Source organism: Lampris incognitus, chromosome 14 (assembly GCF_029633865.1).
Source record: "Lampris incognitus isolate fLamInc1 chromosome 14, fLamInc1.hap2, whole genome shotgun sequence".
In the NCBI taxonomy this organism is placed as follows: Eukaryota; Metazoa; Chordata; class Actinopteri; order Lampriformes; family Lampridae; genus Lampris; species Lampris incognitus.
The window spans coordinates 43652721-43668198 of NC_079224.1; the positions used below are offsets into that span (position 1 = coordinate 43652721).

The window sequence follows — 15478 nt, forward strand, 5'->3', positions numbered from 1 at the left end:
GACTACCACATGCCTCTTCCGATACATGTGGAGTCGCCAGCCGCTTCTTCCCACCTGACCAGTGAGGAGTTTCACCAGGGGGACGTAGTGTGTGGGAGGATCACACTATTCCCCCCAGTTCCCCCTCCCCCTGAACAGGCGCCCCGACTGACTAGAGGTGGCGCTAGTGCAGCGACCAGGACACAAGCCCACATCCAGCTTCCCAACTGCAGACACGGCCAACTGTGTCTGTAGAGACGCCCAACCAAGCCGGAGGTAACACAGGGATTCAAACCAGCAATCCCTGTGTTGGTACAAATGAGGAACAATTGAAGCATCAAATGTTCTGTGTGGTATCTAAAATTTCCTTAGCTGCTCTGAAATTGTATCAAATAAAGGCTGCAAGTGACTTTAATGGCTTTTATATACCAATGGTCACTCATAAGAAAAGTTATTCAAACCAGAACTAAAGAAGTTTTTATTTTAGTGATTTTTTTTTTTTAAAGGATTAGTGTCATATTATTCAGTGTGTTGGTTTGGACCACAGGGACCCGAGCTTTCCGTTTTTCCGAAGGCCTACATCTCTACACCTGTTGGTTGTTGCGCACGCCAGTTTGCATACGAAACCGATAGTTGGTTTGGGTCGTTACGCCACTGTATTGTTAAAAGGGTGGGGATACCTGCACTCAGTTGAGACTGAAGAGGTCACTTAGATGAGTGATGAAACGTTTCTCTCAATAAACGTGGTGTCCAGATGAACTGATTCAACTTTCTGTGACCTATTGTTTGTGTTTAACCAGCGGCTCGTGCGGCGATCTGGTAGACAAGCCAGCGGGAGTTTCTCGGTCAGGTTCGGCCTCCTCCATGCCCTCCTGCCTGCCTTTCCCCTGGTTCAGTGAGCGAGGGAGGGAGAAAGACGAGATGGAGAGAGGGAGAGAGAGGCTTCGGTCTGTGTCCAGCAGTAGTTTGCCATACCTGACCACCACAGGTAGAAGAGATGAGGTAAGAGAACACACACACACACATTGCATGTGCACCATCCTAATGGCAAAGCAATTGAAATAACAGGGAGTTGAAGATCACGCACTTTACTGTCCCTTACCTGTCTTCCTTAATCTTACCTTTCTGATCCATTCAGTCTCTAATATACACAGAGCTACCTTATAGCTGCTGCGAGGAGTTTTTCACAGATTATTCATCAGACTCAATATAATTTTGATGCCTCTGTATGACTGACATAATCAAATGAGACCATCAGAGAGAAGATTAGATATCTTGAGAACCAGTTGCTCATTCTTGTCCCCTCTAGTGGACATTATTCTTTGGTTGGAATCTCCGAAGGCGTGCCTGCTATCGTGTTGAAACCCATTTTATCTGACAGAAGGCATCCTAGGCTTTTCAATGATGTGACATATGTGGGGGTGTGACTGGCAAAATTCTCTTCCTGGTTCTTGAAAACCGGCATTAATGAAAAATAGCAAATTTTATAGAAGGAAGAAGTGTAGGTATGTTATTATGCAGTTATCAGCTTTGCGGGTTCAGTATGCTGATGGATTCTAGTAAGTAAACATCTTAGGAGTTGTAAGGTTAGTTTTCAGAGCAGTGCAATCTTCTTCTTTTTTTCCACCTAAAAATAAGTTTTCATCCTCTGTAGATGTGATCAGGATTGATACACTGAATGACCACTGACTTAGGTAGCCCTGCCCACTAACGCACATAGTCAAAGAGGGAATAATCTGGACTAACTTCATACAAAAAGCATGCAGACTTGATCAAGAGGTTCAGTTGTTGTTCGACAGAACATTAAAATGGGGAAGATTCATGGACTTTCTCTGAACATACAATGTGTTGAACCTTGAAGTGAATGAGCTACAGCAGCAGAAGACCACCAACTTCCACCTCCAGGAGGAAGCACAGACTGAGAAAGAGGCTGTTCACAAAGAAAGGGTCTTTCATCCACTGTGGGCAAAAACTAATATGTAGGCTTCTGGGGTTGTTGTTTTTTTTAACCTACATAACACAACCCTGCAAGGATTTCTAAATACCCAACTTTTTTAACTTTTTTGGGGGGGGTGGTGATAGAGATATGGAGACTAGGTGACTTAATATCTTTTGTAACATTTTAAGAGGAAGAAAGTCCTGAATTCCTCTACACAAGGGACACACAACAAAACAAAAATAAAAACGTTTTGACTTTTTTCCAATTCGTTTTCATGCCCCCCCCCCAACACTCAGTTGATGTAAAGAAACAAGGAAAACCCTTTTCCCCCGGGTCTCACCAGGCTATTTCTATATAATAATTCCATATGCTTCTTGTCTCCCGAGTCGGATTCTCCGCGAAATCTAACGAAACGATTTACAGCGCACAAATGGGGTACACGGCCACTAAGACAGGTACATTACACCTCTCTCTTCTCTACAAAACTAAATACACATTTACCAGAGGGTGAATGGAGATCTTTGGGACAAGAAGCCATGCTTATGCAAAATAGTCGTCCTTCCTTGAAACACTACCGCCGTTGTCCACAGGGGGGCGCAAAAGGCAACGAAAATCCCAAACTCCTCGTATCTGCTTTATTTAAGATGTGCGTGCACACACAGCACCGTAGGCATGTAGCAGAGGTGTGACGTAGGCAGACTGTGTGTGTGTGTGTGTGTGTGTGTGCTCTGGTTGTAGAGTGTAGGGTCTCCGGTGGGCAGCTCCAGCATGGAGGGTCTCGTCTCTGATCACACTCTCTCTGGACATTCCCAAACCGTCACCTTGTCCTCCACTGAGGTGAGTGTCGTCTTCTGTCTTCCTCCTCTTTCCATCCCTCCTGGTCTTCTCTTTAGTGATTTATCGTCATGTTTGCGTCTGCCCCCCCCCCACCCCCCCGTTTTCTGTTTGGGCTTGTCAGACCCTGGATGACGACTCCGTTCACGCTCACAACAACAACCACCAATGGCAAAGTCGACCTCTCTTGGAGTGGACCAATCAGCAGGTGTGTCTGTGGTTAATTGGCATGAACATGGACCAATACAGAGGGCAGTTCACCGCCCGAGGTGTGGACGGACCACAGCTCCTGAACATGGACAGTGACAAACTCAAGGTAGGACATCTTTTATTTGTAACGGATCGTCTCCCCTAAGACTCGAGTCTGGTCTTGGGTTTTACGCTGTTTTCCCCGCTATTTCAGCAGACCGTTTATAAGATCTAAAAAAAAAACCTGCCCAGAGTTGGGAAGTACCGGGCATCCAGGTAGCGTAGCGGTCTGATCCGTTACCGACCAACACGGGGATCGCCAGATAGAATCCCCGGTACCTCCGGCTTGGGCGGGCGTCCAGCTGGATATGGGTGTCCTGGTTGCTGCACTAGCGCCTCCTCTGGTCGGTCGGGGTGCCTGTTAGGGGGGGAGGGGGAACTGGGGGGAACAGCGTGATCCTCCCACGTGCTACGTCCCCCTGGTGAAACTCCTCACTGTCAGGTGAAAAGAAGCGGCTGGTGACCCCACATGTATGGGAGGAGGTATGTGGTAGTCTTCAGCCCTCCCCGGATCGGCAGAGGGGGTGGAGCAGCGACTGGGGCGGCTCGGAAGAGTGGGGTAATTGGCCAAATACAATTGGGGAGGAAAAAAAATCCAAAAAAAAATAAAGTTGTGAAGTACCATTTTGAAGTTTTACCTTTTGACTTTACGAGGTCTGTTTCTAGATGTTTCCGGCCTCCATTACTCCAGTAATGTAAAATTAATATCTCAATTTGTAATGTCCAATTTAAATCTTATCTACTCCCATATTTTCGTAATGTGTGTGTGTGTGGTGTTAGTGTAGATAGCAGGACCGAAAACTAAAGCATTTATGACCCTAATTCTTTGTGGAGGTGGTAGGTGTTGTCTCAGAGAGTAAGGGGAAAAAATCCCAGAAAATTAAAATTATGCATAATTATGCATAAATATGCAAAATATGCATTTTTCTAAAAATGGCTAAAAAACCACTTTTCTCGGCATTTCAGATGATTCTGAGCATCTTTGATTTTTTTCACCTATATAAAAAAAAATTTCCTGGGACTTAGAAATGTTTTGGCATTATGCAAAATATGCATTTTTGCAAAAAAAAAGCACTTATGAGCCTCATTTTTATTTGGAGGTGGTAGGTATTGTTCCAGAGAGGACCAGAAAAATAGCAGAACATTAAAATAATTATGCAAAATGTGCATTTTCTAAAAATGGCTAAAAACCACTTTTCTCGGCATTTCAGATGATTCTGAGCATTCGAGGGGAGGGGGTTGGAGTGGGGGGGGGGCGGTTAGCTGGCAGGATGAAGAGGAGGCAGATTTAGACGGGTGGAGAACCAAACCGCTACATTGTAGCGGGGTTCCTCTAGTTTTACGTCATATTTTGGGTTGAGCGAGCAGATACAACACATGGTTGCAGTGTTTTCCAGTAGAATAGAAAGTTTCCCACTTCCAACTAAACTCACCTGGCTCTCTGGAGTCTTAATGACCTTCTAGCATTTTCTACGCACGTTGTTCCTTTCTCTCCTTTTCTCTTGGTGTTTTTCTTCCATCGTTTCTTCCTCCTCCTTCCCAGGCCCTGGGCGTGTGGAGTCACAGCGACCGTGCGGCGCTGAAGAAGAAGGTGAGGGAGATGAAGAGGAGGGAGGAGAAGGAGCAGAGGCAGAGAGAGAAGAGGCTGAAGGCGGAAAAGGCGAAAGAGAGGAACGCGCCCATCGTGAAGGAGAGGGAGGGGAGGGAACCGGAGAGGACGGCGGAGGTGAAGGAGGCCAGGTCCGGCAGCAGAACCGTGAGGACCGAGTCGCTGCTGTGAGAACACGGAAAAGAAATGAGGAGCGACCTCCCGATATCTCAACCCGAACCTTTGTCGCCACCAGCACACACACACACACAGTACGTAGTTTAAAGTTCACATCTCAGTAAGACACTTTGAAGTGTAGACTGAGGAACGGGATGGTTTAACCGGCAGACTGAATTTCAGATCGACTAATACCAAAGTCCACCTTTTCCAGCAGTTCTGTCTCCTCGACGGTCTTAATTAGAACTTGAAATCTGTATTTGTGCTGTTTTTAGTTGGGTTTTTTACAGCAAGCCCTAAACGAGCTTTAGACGTGACACGACTTTCAACGCTGAAAGACGTGCCGAGCCGACCGGCGTTCTGTTCTTCGCTGTAAATGCTTTTCTATGTTTAATAAATAATTTGTTTTTATCTCCTCGTCCTCGCCTCGAGCTCTCGTTCAACCTGACCCAGAGGAAAAGCCACAGAGAGAGAGAGAGGACATTTACAGTTTAAAAATGTTTTACTGGAAAACTTAAGGCGAACATTCATTATTTATTTTTTTTACATCAATCTCCGTAACGACAACGAGAGGACAGACATTCCTAATTTGACAGCCAGTGAAAAGAAAACAGGATGGTAAAGTTTTGGAGGCAGAATGCCAACAAAGTGACGGACAGATGAACACCAGGTGTGTAGTTCCTCCAGAACCTGAACTCTCAGTCGACTTGGATGGATGCTGTATGAGCTTCCCACTGCTTAAAGGCCCATACGGACGTTTTAGCCCGTTTACAGTACCGACCGTTTCCCAAAGCGTAGCACAGTTCATCAGCTTTTTGAATAATTACCCAATTTGCCCATTTCCTACAGCTCAGTTGTTCAGGTGACAAACACACCTTCACATTAAGAGTGTAACCGGTTACTTTCTTGCCTGGTGCGGGATTCGATACGGGGTGTACCGCACCACAAGGCGACGTCACTAACCGCTCGGCTAAAGGGTCAGACCCGCTAGCTAGGGGGCTAACGTGTCTTATTAGTAGTTTACAGTCGTCACCCTCTCCCCCGGAAGCCGCGCCCTCGCGCTTTGTTATTCCCGCGCTCCGAAGAGACTTCTGAGGATCCGCACACTTCCGGATCCCGCCGCTGCCACCAATGTAACCGGTTATTTTCTTGCCCGGTGCGGGATTCGATACGCGGTGTACCGCACCACAACGCGACATCACTAACCGCTCGGCTAAAGGGTCGGACCCGTTAGCATTTAGTTATTCCGCTGCCAGGACAACGCCAGTGACGCGTAAAGCGGAGTGACTTCACCGTCTCAAACAAGCTTCCAAGTCCCGTCAAGTGGATTTCCGCTCTGCACGGAGAGGAGCGGAAACCACCGGCTGCCTCCTAGGCAAGAAGACCGCAGTGTACACAATGTGGTAAATGGACTACAACGTGCAAGAACCCCCAGCACGACCCTTCACTGAGGTGCCCCGTTTGATCATTCAGCGATGTGAATAACAGCAATGAATTATTGACCGGCGTGCAGGATTTTAGGGGGCTCTGTTGGCAGAGGCGGAGTATAACGTTCATAACTATGTTTTTTAATAAGTGTATAATCACCCGAAACAACGAACCGTGTTTTTGTTAGCGTACACCGAGCCCTTCATATCTTCATACGGAGCAGGTCCCCGCCATGTTGCGCCCGCCATGTTGCGCCCGCCATGTTGCGCCCGCCATGTTGCGCCCGCCATGTTGCGCCCGCCATGTTGCGCCCGCCATGTTGCGCCCGCCATGTTGCGCCCGCCATGTTGCGCCCGCCATGTTGCGCCCGCCATGTTGCGCCCGCCATGTTGCGCCCGCCATGTTGCGCCCGCCATGTTGCGCCCGCCATGTTGCGCCCGCCATGTTGCGCCCGTTTCTTCTTCTTCTTCGTCTGGATTAATGGAGAATTGCAACCAGACGGCGCATTATCGCCCCCTACTGTTGCGTGAAAGAGTCATTTTATATCCTCTCCACCCGTCCAGTATCCCTGAGAAAGGCGAGGATACGTCCAAGGACATCAGCTCCAGCGTTCCCCGCGAAAACGGCCTTTCGCGGTTTTATATCGTTGCGGTAGCATGAATTTGGTGGCGCTGGCGTGAACACACCGATTTGGAAGACGAAAGAAGTATTACGGCTACGCGATGCGGTCGCAGACGATGACATTTCGGAAATAGCTACTGGCACCTGAAGGCCACCGTAGGTTCTCCTACACGCTTGGAAAGGGGAGGGATGAGCACAGAGTAGAGGATCTCTATTCTGTGCGCGGGTGAGAGGTATATTCAGTTGAGTGCAATCTGCAAACTCGCCGCTAGATTTCGCTACAGCACACACTGGTCCTTTAAAGCAGTGTTTCTCAACCGGGGGTCCGCGGACCCCTAGTGGTCCGTGGTGTAATTGCAAGGGGTCCGTGAAAATAAAATATCTTTTAAAAAAAATATCCTATGACATTTATAGAAATAGGATTGTTTTACTCAAATGTGACTGAGACCTTTATCTACCTAAACTATAAAGGGTAACAGGACTTTTTCCTCTAATTACATCTTTTTCACAGGTGTAATTTATTGTATTTTAATAAGAGATCTCGCTCCCGTTTGCATTGTTAAAAGTTACTGCATAAAAATTACATATATCTGAAAGTTACTGAATACATATTCTGTGTTGTTACATATATCTGAAAGTTGCTGCATAAGAATTCTGTTTTGTTACATATATCTAAGTTACAACTGAAAGCTCGTATTTTCGCCCCAAAGAGTGAATAAATGCTATAAAGCAATTTAAAATGCAGTTTCTACTGTTTCTATCAAATTGCAACCCCCCCTCCCCCAAGATCAGGTGGAGGGGTCCTCAGGGTAGATCAAAAATACGCAGGGGGTCCAGGACCCCAAAAAGGTTGAGAACCACTGCTTTAAAGCAAACAAATAGAACGGGAGCGGACAAACGGCACATTTGCGGCAAAATGCGGACAACTAAGTGGAGGAGGCGCGCGTCAATCTGTTTTACTCGTTAACATTGAACTCCCACTGATATTCACAACACATTCTACGCCAGGGAAACCAAAACATTACACACTGCACCTTTTACACAGGGGAAAACATCTCAAATACAGCCCGGGAAGTGGGGATGCACCAATACCAGGCTTTCCGAGCATGAATCTTTCAAGTGTTGGTCGATACCGAGTACTCAGCCGACGATGATTTGTTAGTTTGGGCTCAATGGACAAAATAACGTAGAATCAAAATTGTGTCATAGAAATACAGGCTTCCATGTGTCCAAAATGCAGTATATCAATTCTTTTCTTTTTTTGCCATCATTTATGACATGTTACTCATGGCTTTCGGTGTCGCATTTTAGTCTTGGGTAAAATCTCTTGATACAGATTCTCCGTTTTAGCCTGATGTCCGACGCCAATATCGGTGCATCCCTGCTATGAATGCACTGAAATGTTGCATTACTCTTTGGCCTGGAACAGATACTCCTCATGAATAAATATACTTATGCAAAATATTAAGAAAATATACAAAACTTAGACCCCCCCTCCCCCCCCCCCCGTCAACACTGTGAACATCATAAATGTACATAACACACCACAAAGCTCTGACAGACAGTAGTTCTGCAGGGCCGTCTCCCACTCTTCCTTCCAGTGATTCATATCGGCCTCGTCCGAGATCAAAGTGACCCCAAAAGAAGAATATCGGATCAAGTATCAAGTCCTAAAAACCTTTTTTTTTGTTGATATTTTGTTTTTTGTATTAATATTTACAGTCCACACAGGAGGCATCTGTCAGAAGAAGAACGGACCAGTATTTGTCAGGAGTGTTCGTGGACATCAGGAGTCTCTTGGCTGTTAGGAATAATGCTCATCGTCGTGCCAGCTAGTGATCCAGGGTTTCTTTTCCAGGTTTTCCCAGTTGTCGTTCCCAGGTGTGATATCCCTCTCCTTCCTTGTGATCCGTATGGCGTTGTAACTGGGAACGCCGTCTTCATACTTGGTACGTCTGAAAAAGCCACACTGCGGAGAGGAAAGGGACCAAGGTCATTTCCTGTCCCCTGGCGCACTAGAACGAGAGAATGCTGTTCAGAAATGTGTTCTGATAACACAGTTCACCGCTTTGTTTTGTGGCATTTAGTCGTTTCTAACAGGCAAGAGCAAAAGTGCAGTGGTGATTGTGAAAGGAGAAGACAAGCCATCTGCGTTCCCCCATGCAGAGAGCCAGAACGTTTTAATTAGGGCTGCACGATATATGGGTCAACTTATCAGCACCGACCCGTAATTGCCTAAAAATGTGTCATTGGTACCAGCAGGTTTGTGAATGTAACATTTCCCATAGTGCCGTGAAAATGTGACTAAAGCCACTTGAGAGACTCTCCTCCTGGTTGTCCACATAAAACCAATCAGCTTCTGCTAATAAACGACATCTAATGTACTCTGATTTGATTGGACCGTCAATGAATTGTCATCATTAGTCAGTCAGCTGGTCTGTTTTTGAATAGTTGCCTAGCAACATCAAGCTAGTTAGCAAGCTAGTTAGCAAGCTAGTTAGCTAGCTAGTTAGCTAGCTAGTTAGCAAGCTAGCTAGCGATCAATAGTCTTGTGAAGTCAACCTGCTGAGAACTGTCTGTGTGTTCAGAGAGGGGGCGCTAACACACTTAAATCGAACGACACTCCTACTTCGATTACACAATAAAACTTGTGTGGCTGAATTAAAAGCGTTGGATTTAATCTTCAAGCCTGATACATCACACCAATATGATGACATCAATTATTAATGACGTTAATTATGACAGGCGTTGACGTAAAGACGGGCGGTGAAAATTAGTCTATTCAACATGGATTCAGGCGATATCGTGAACTTTATTTGCGTCGGTTATCGGCAACAAAAACAAAACGTCATATCGTGCATCCTTAATTCTACCGATCCACTTTTGTTTTTTGTCCTCGTGAAAAAAGGGAAAGGAACCTTCAGATAAGGGAAGGAAGCAGCTTTAGTTGCACTCCGGGCCCGTTTAGAAAGACAGGAACAAGGAAGGGAGAGGATGGACCCGAAGAGAGTCAGAAATACCCCCCCACCCCACCCCCCAACCCCAACCCCAGCAGGGTCTCTGTAAAGCACACTGAATAACAGACTGGTATCCACCACAGCAGCCACCATCTCCCACGGCCATGCATGTAGACATGGAGGACAGTCCTCCACGCCGGGCTGAGCCGCCGACACCATAATGCGTCCCGCCCTGTCGCCGAAGCACCGAGGCCAAGAGTGAGTTGTGCCGCCCGCTTAACGGCCGAAAGCAGAGACACTCCTCCATTTGCCGGACGGGTGGCTTTACCATCTCTCTCTCTTCCCTCTCTCTTCCCTCTCTCTTCCCTCTCGCTCTATGCGTTTGATGTCAGCCGCTCTTTGTCTGAAGACGGAGAGTACTCTTTCTCCTTTTTCCCAAAGAAACCGCACTGAGAAGAGGCAAATCATTACAAAGTGTGTGTGTGTAGCATTGTGTGTGTGTGTGTGTGTGTAGCATTGTGTGTCAGACATGGGTAGGTTGGCATAGAAACAGGAGCATGTACAGTGGGACTCTTGTCTTTCCCTGGACATCGGACAGCTGCAGGAATAGTTCAGAAGGTCTGAAGTCCATCTCTCTTTTTATCCCCGGTGTTCGTGTAGTCCCATCGGTAGGTTTCCCTTTTCTCCGTCATCCGCCCTTTTCTTCATACCGGACTTGTCGTCCACAATCCTCGTTCAGTGTAAAAAAAAATAAAAAAATAAATAAAAAACTCCCATCGTTCACACCAAGCTAACATGATGCTGCTGCAGGCTATCACGGTGAATTATACAGGTCATTTCAAAAACTGTGGTTTTTGGGGCGTCCGGGTAGCGTGGCGGTCTATTCCGTTGCCTAGCAACATGGGGATCGCTGGTTCGAATCCCCGTGTTACCTTCAGCTTGGTTGGGCGTCCCTACAGACACAATTGGCCGTGTCTGCGGGTGGGAAGCCGGATGTGGGTATGTGTCCTGGTCGCTGCACTAGCGCCTCCTCTGGTTGGTACGAGGAGGGGGGGGGGGGGAGATAGCGTGATCCTCCCATGTGCCACGTCCCCCTGGAGAAACTCCTCGCCGTCAGGTGAAAAGCAGCGGCTGGCGACTCCACATGTATCGGAGGAGGCACGTGGTAGTCTGCAGCCCTCCCCGGGTCGGCAGAGCCACCCTCTCTGCCGACTCGGAAGAGTGGGGTTATTGGCCAAGTACAATTGGAGAGAAAAAGGGGGGGGGGGGGGTCCCCCCAAAAAAAGTCGTTTTTTACGGTCGGTTATGCAAAGCAAAGCAAACACTACGAGAGAATTTAGCAATAAAACCATTGTAATTTTAAAATAACCAGGTGAATTCACTATGGCAGCAGCAGCATCATGTTAGTTCTGGTTGAACCGTGGAGTGTTTTTTTCCTTACTCTGAACCAGGACTGTGGATTTCTCCTCCATTAGTTACACTGAGCCGTGGGTGACAAGCTGGAGCTGTGGGTCCAGCGTGAAGAAAAGGGTGGATGACTGAGAAAAGGAAACCTACCTAGAGACGGATTTTGAGAAATCCGAACTATTCCTTTAAAAGCGGGTCGTCCGCCCTCCTTCCTACCTTCCACAGAAGGAACACCAGCAGACCCAGCAGCAGCAGTCCTAGCAAGATGGCCACAAGGATGATCCACCAGGGCAGGCCTCCATACTGGGCTGCACGTCTCTCCGGGAAAACGGTCACTTTCACCTGAGCAACAAAACACGATAGCGAGGCGTCGTAGTCAGGGACCAGAACCAGAAACCCTACTGGATCGGTACCAGTGCCACCATGATTGTCACGTGCAATATCGAGATAACTGCTTTTTCGTTGAATGCATTAACTTGAGCTGTTTTTGCGTACCTTCGTCTCTGCGTTTTTCAGCACCATGTTCGAAGCGGTGCCATCCACGTGGAGGGAGGCCTTTACTATCACATCCAGATAGTTCAAGTCAGAAAACTCCTGTTCAGAGAAAAGTCAAGATGAATTGAAGAGGTGCCCCAAGAGGCCATTACAATGAAACTGCTCTTAGAATTCATTACTAGTTAGCTTAGCTGTTGGAATTCATTACTAGTTAGCACTGCTGTTGGAATTCATTACTAGTTAGCTTTGCTGTTAGAATTCATTGCTAGTTAGCTTTGCTGTTTGAATTCATTGCTAGTTAGCTTTGCTGTTTGAATTAATTGCTAGTTAGCTTTGCTGTTAGAATCATTACTAGTTAGCTTTGCTGTTAGAATCATTACTAGTTAGCTTTGCTGTTTGAATTCATTACTAGTTAGCTTTGCTGTTAGAATCATTACTAGTTAGCTTTGCTGTTAGAATCATTACTAGTTAGCTTTGCTGCTTGAATTCATTACTAGTTAGCTTTGCTGTTAGAATTCATTACTGGTTAGCACTGCTGTTAGAATTCATTACTAGTCAGCTTTGCTGGTAGAATTCATTGCTAGTTAGCTTTGCTGTTAGAATTCATTGCTAATTAGCTTTGCTGTTTGAATTCATTACTAGTTAGCTTTGCTGTTAGAATTCATTGCTAGTTAGCTTTGCTGTTAGAATTCATTACTGGTTAGCTTTGCTGTTAGAATTCATTACTGGTTAGCACTGCTGTTAGAATTCATTACTAGTCAGCTTTGCTGTTAGAATTCATTACTGGTTAGCTTTGCTGTTAGAATTCATTACTGATTAGCACTGCTGTTAGAATTCATTACTGGTTAGCACTGCTATTAGAATTCATTACTAGTTAGCACTGCTGTTAGAATTCATTGCTAGTTAGCTTTGCTGTTAGAATTCATTACTAGTTAGCACTGCTGTTAGAATTCATTACTAGTTAGCTTTGCTGTTTGAATTCATTACTAGTTAGCTTTGCTGTTAGAATTCATTGCTAGTTAGCTTTGCTGTTAGAATTCATTGCTAGTTAGCTTTGCTGTTAGAATTCATTGCTAGTTAGCTTTGCTGTTAGAATTCATTGCTAGTTAGCTTTGCTGTTAGAATTTATTGCTAGTTAGCTTTGCTGATAGAATTCATTACTAGTTAGCACTGCTGTTAGAATTCATTACTAGTTAGCTTTGCTGTTTGAATTCATTACTAGTTAGCTTTGCTGTTAGAATTCATTGCTAGTTAGCACTGCTGTTAGAATTTATTACTAGTTAACACTGCTGTTAGAATTCATTACTAGTTAGCTTTGCTGATAGAATTCATTACTAGTTAGCACTGCTGTTTGAATTCATTGCTAGTTAGCTTTGCTGTTTGAATTCATAGCTAGTTAGCTTTGCTGTTTGAATTCATTGCTAGTTAGCTTTGCTGTTTGAATTCATTACTAGTTAGCACTGCTGTTTGAATTCATTGCTAGTTAGCTTTGCTTTTTGAATTCATTGCTAGTTAGCTTTGCTGTTTGAATTCATTACTAGTTAGCTTTGCTGTTTGAATTCATTACTAGTTAGCACTGCTGTTCGAATTCATTGCTGGTTAGCATTGTTGAGGTTAGCCATGTTATGTGCAATTAAGTACATGTGTATGATTGTGTATTGATTTAATGTGGTAAAAGATGTAGAATACGAGTGAGAGTCATTTGGTTCATACCCTTAAAAGAACGATTAAGTAAAAGGATAAAATGAGCTCTATTTTCTGTACTTGTGGAATGGAATTATCAGTAATGGCAGCGTTGTTTGTTTGTTTTCCCTTCTTCTTCTCTTTGTATCGTAAAGGTTTTCAACCTAACAACACAGCCATCAAACAGCTTGACAGTTGAAATAATTCAATAAAACAAGACTAAAGAAGATTGCTGTTTGAGCTGTGCCTGTGGTTGGCTAAGGCCTTTTTCAAGTTTGGGCAGAAGCTGAAGCTAATGTCCCTAAATAACTCGACAAACATTTTTCCACAATTCATTCACAGCCATAATTGAGTGTGGCATTTTTTTCTTTTTTACAATACTGAAAATACATTATTTGTTCAAAAGCCCCTCCCATCCCGTCACCTCCAGGAAGGTGCTGTTCCAGAGGCGGGAGTGGAGGGTGATGACTGCGTTACTGTCCATTCCCCGCAGGGGGCAGCGGAACTCCACACACGCTGCCCTCTGGTCACATGACTGCAAAGGAAGAAACAGATCACTCAGAACTGGTACACGCCACGTTGACCAGATCGCCAAGAACGCTGCGCATCATTACAGTGACACCGAAATACAATCAATCAATCAAGCCACTCGAAGCTCTTTACAAAGAACACAAAACTTCCAATCACAATTACTGAAGGCCTTATAGCTCCAGGGAAAATGTGTTGGCAACCAGTCTTTCGGTTTCACAGACTAGAAAAGAGACGGGAACAGGGTGGAATACAATAGGACAGAGCAGCTTCTTATTACCAGAACTGCGGACTTCCTCTGGTCAGTTAGGAGTGCAATAGATCCCTCCTCCTCGTTGGCAGTGTCCTCAACGGCTCTCCTCGTTCTGGTGTTAGTTGGCTCCTGAAGACAATTTTAGGGGGGGGGGGGGTAAATATACACACTGAGCACAATAATATGAACCGGATGGGTCTGCATCTTCTTGGTTTGTGCATGCATAAACAAGGGATACTGTGATACTGTGATACTGTGGTATCACAGTATCACAGGATGACGCAAATTTACTCCATTTCCAAACACCGCACACACCCAAAGCAGAAAAGTGCAAAATCAGACTGGCCCTTAATGTGTTGTGACTGACCTCTTTGACAGGGATGGGGTTGACCTCTCTGCCGGGGGAACAGTTGACCTTCTGTACGCCAGTGGAGGTGATCTTCATCAGGTAAAGCAGCCACTTGTTATTCTGCGTCATCTTCGGCCAGTGGATGACCATGGTGGCGGTGCCGACGTTCTCTAGCGGTTTTCCCAGGTTGATTATCTGTCGAGACGGAAGAAAATGATATTTCCGTTGCCGCCCGTTAACAAGTAAACCCAGCGGGGGCTCCCTGAACTCACCCTGAACTGATATCGGATGGCACTGCCGATGTCACTCTCGGTCTTCATGGCGCTCTGGTCTTTGACCTCACCTGTGAAGTAAACCTGGGAAGGCTGGGCGCTTCTGTGGAGTCGGGAAAAGAAGCCATGTGAGCGGCGAGTCTGCACATGCAAAGGCACGTTTACTAGCATGCCTGTGTGTGTGTGTCTGTGTGTGTGTGTCTGTGTGTGTGTGTGTGTGTGTTCTCCTTACCCTGATACAGAAAGCTGCAGCTCAATCTCTACCTTTGCCTTGGCTTTGACAGGTGTCATTTTCTGTTGCTCACTTGTCCTGAAGGATTAGAGGTCACACACACACATTACTAACATAAACATGAAATAGGTCAGTAAACCTGGTTTAAGCCAATGTGGATCATAGGCGCTGGCCATAGGAGGCTGGCCGGCTCTCATTTTAAAGCCATTTGTATGATTCAACTACGGATAAAACCACAAATATCACTGAATTAGATCGACACCGCTAGGCAAAAGTCCTGGGCCATATTCATTCACCATCCATCCATCCATCCATCCATCCATCCATCCATCCCTTATCCATCATCCTGCTGGGATGCTGCAGCCTATCCCAGCAGTTATTGGGTGGCAGGTGGGGAGACACCCTGGACAGGCTGCCAGACCATCACAGGGCCCACATTCAGACCTAGGGACAATTTAATATGGCTGATTCACCTGACCTGCATTTG

General features: G+C 45.8%; 2 protein-coding genes across 3 annotated transcripts in view; one reads left to right on the forward strand and one right to left on the reverse strand.

The window, feature by feature from the left end:
• Nucleotides 1–5113, forward strand: part of LOC130124475 (uncharacterized) — a 31203-nt gene extending 26090 nt beyond the window's left edge. Inside the window, exons 16-19 of the mRNA XM_056293928.1 lie at nucleotides 780–981; nucleotides 2657–2755; nucleotides 2877–3068; nucleotides 4545–5113. Coding sequence (XP_056149903.1) covers nucleotides 780–981; nucleotides 2657–2755; nucleotides 2877–3068; nucleotides 4545–4781 — 730 coding nt within the window. The 3' untranslated portion in view covers nucleotides 4782–5113. The remainder of the gene's footprint in view (nucleotides 1–779; nucleotides 982–2656; nucleotides 2756–2876; nucleotides 3069–4544) is intronic.
• A 2201-nt stretch (nucleotides 5114–7314) lies between these two features.
• LOC130123359 (integrin alpha-6-like) overlaps nucleotides 7315–15478 on the reverse strand; it is a 29467-nt gene continuing 21303 nt past the window's right edge. The window contains exons 17-24 of one of the 2 annotated variants that reach the window (XM_056292491.1): nucleotides 14992–15069; nucleotides 14760–14862; nucleotides 14506–14682; nucleotides 14166–14267; nucleotides 13782–13892; nucleotides 11675–11773; nucleotides 11396–11521; nucleotides 7315–8784 (exon numbers count right to left, since the gene is read on the reverse strand). In XM_056292491.1, coding sequence (XP_056148466.1) covers nucleotides 8620–8784; nucleotides 11396–11521; nucleotides 11675–11773; nucleotides 13782–13892; nucleotides 14166–14267; nucleotides 14506–14682; nucleotides 14760–14862; nucleotides 14992–15069 — 961 coding nt within the window. In that variant the 3' untranslated portion in view covers nucleotides 7315–8619. Of the gene's footprint in view, nucleotides 8785–10116; nucleotides 10222–11395; nucleotides 11522–11674; nucleotides 11774–13781; nucleotides 13893–14165; nucleotides 14268–14505; nucleotides 14683–14759; nucleotides 14863–14991; nucleotides 15070–15478 lie in introns of those variants that run through there. The other variant, XM_056292493.1, reaches the window with a different exon arrangement.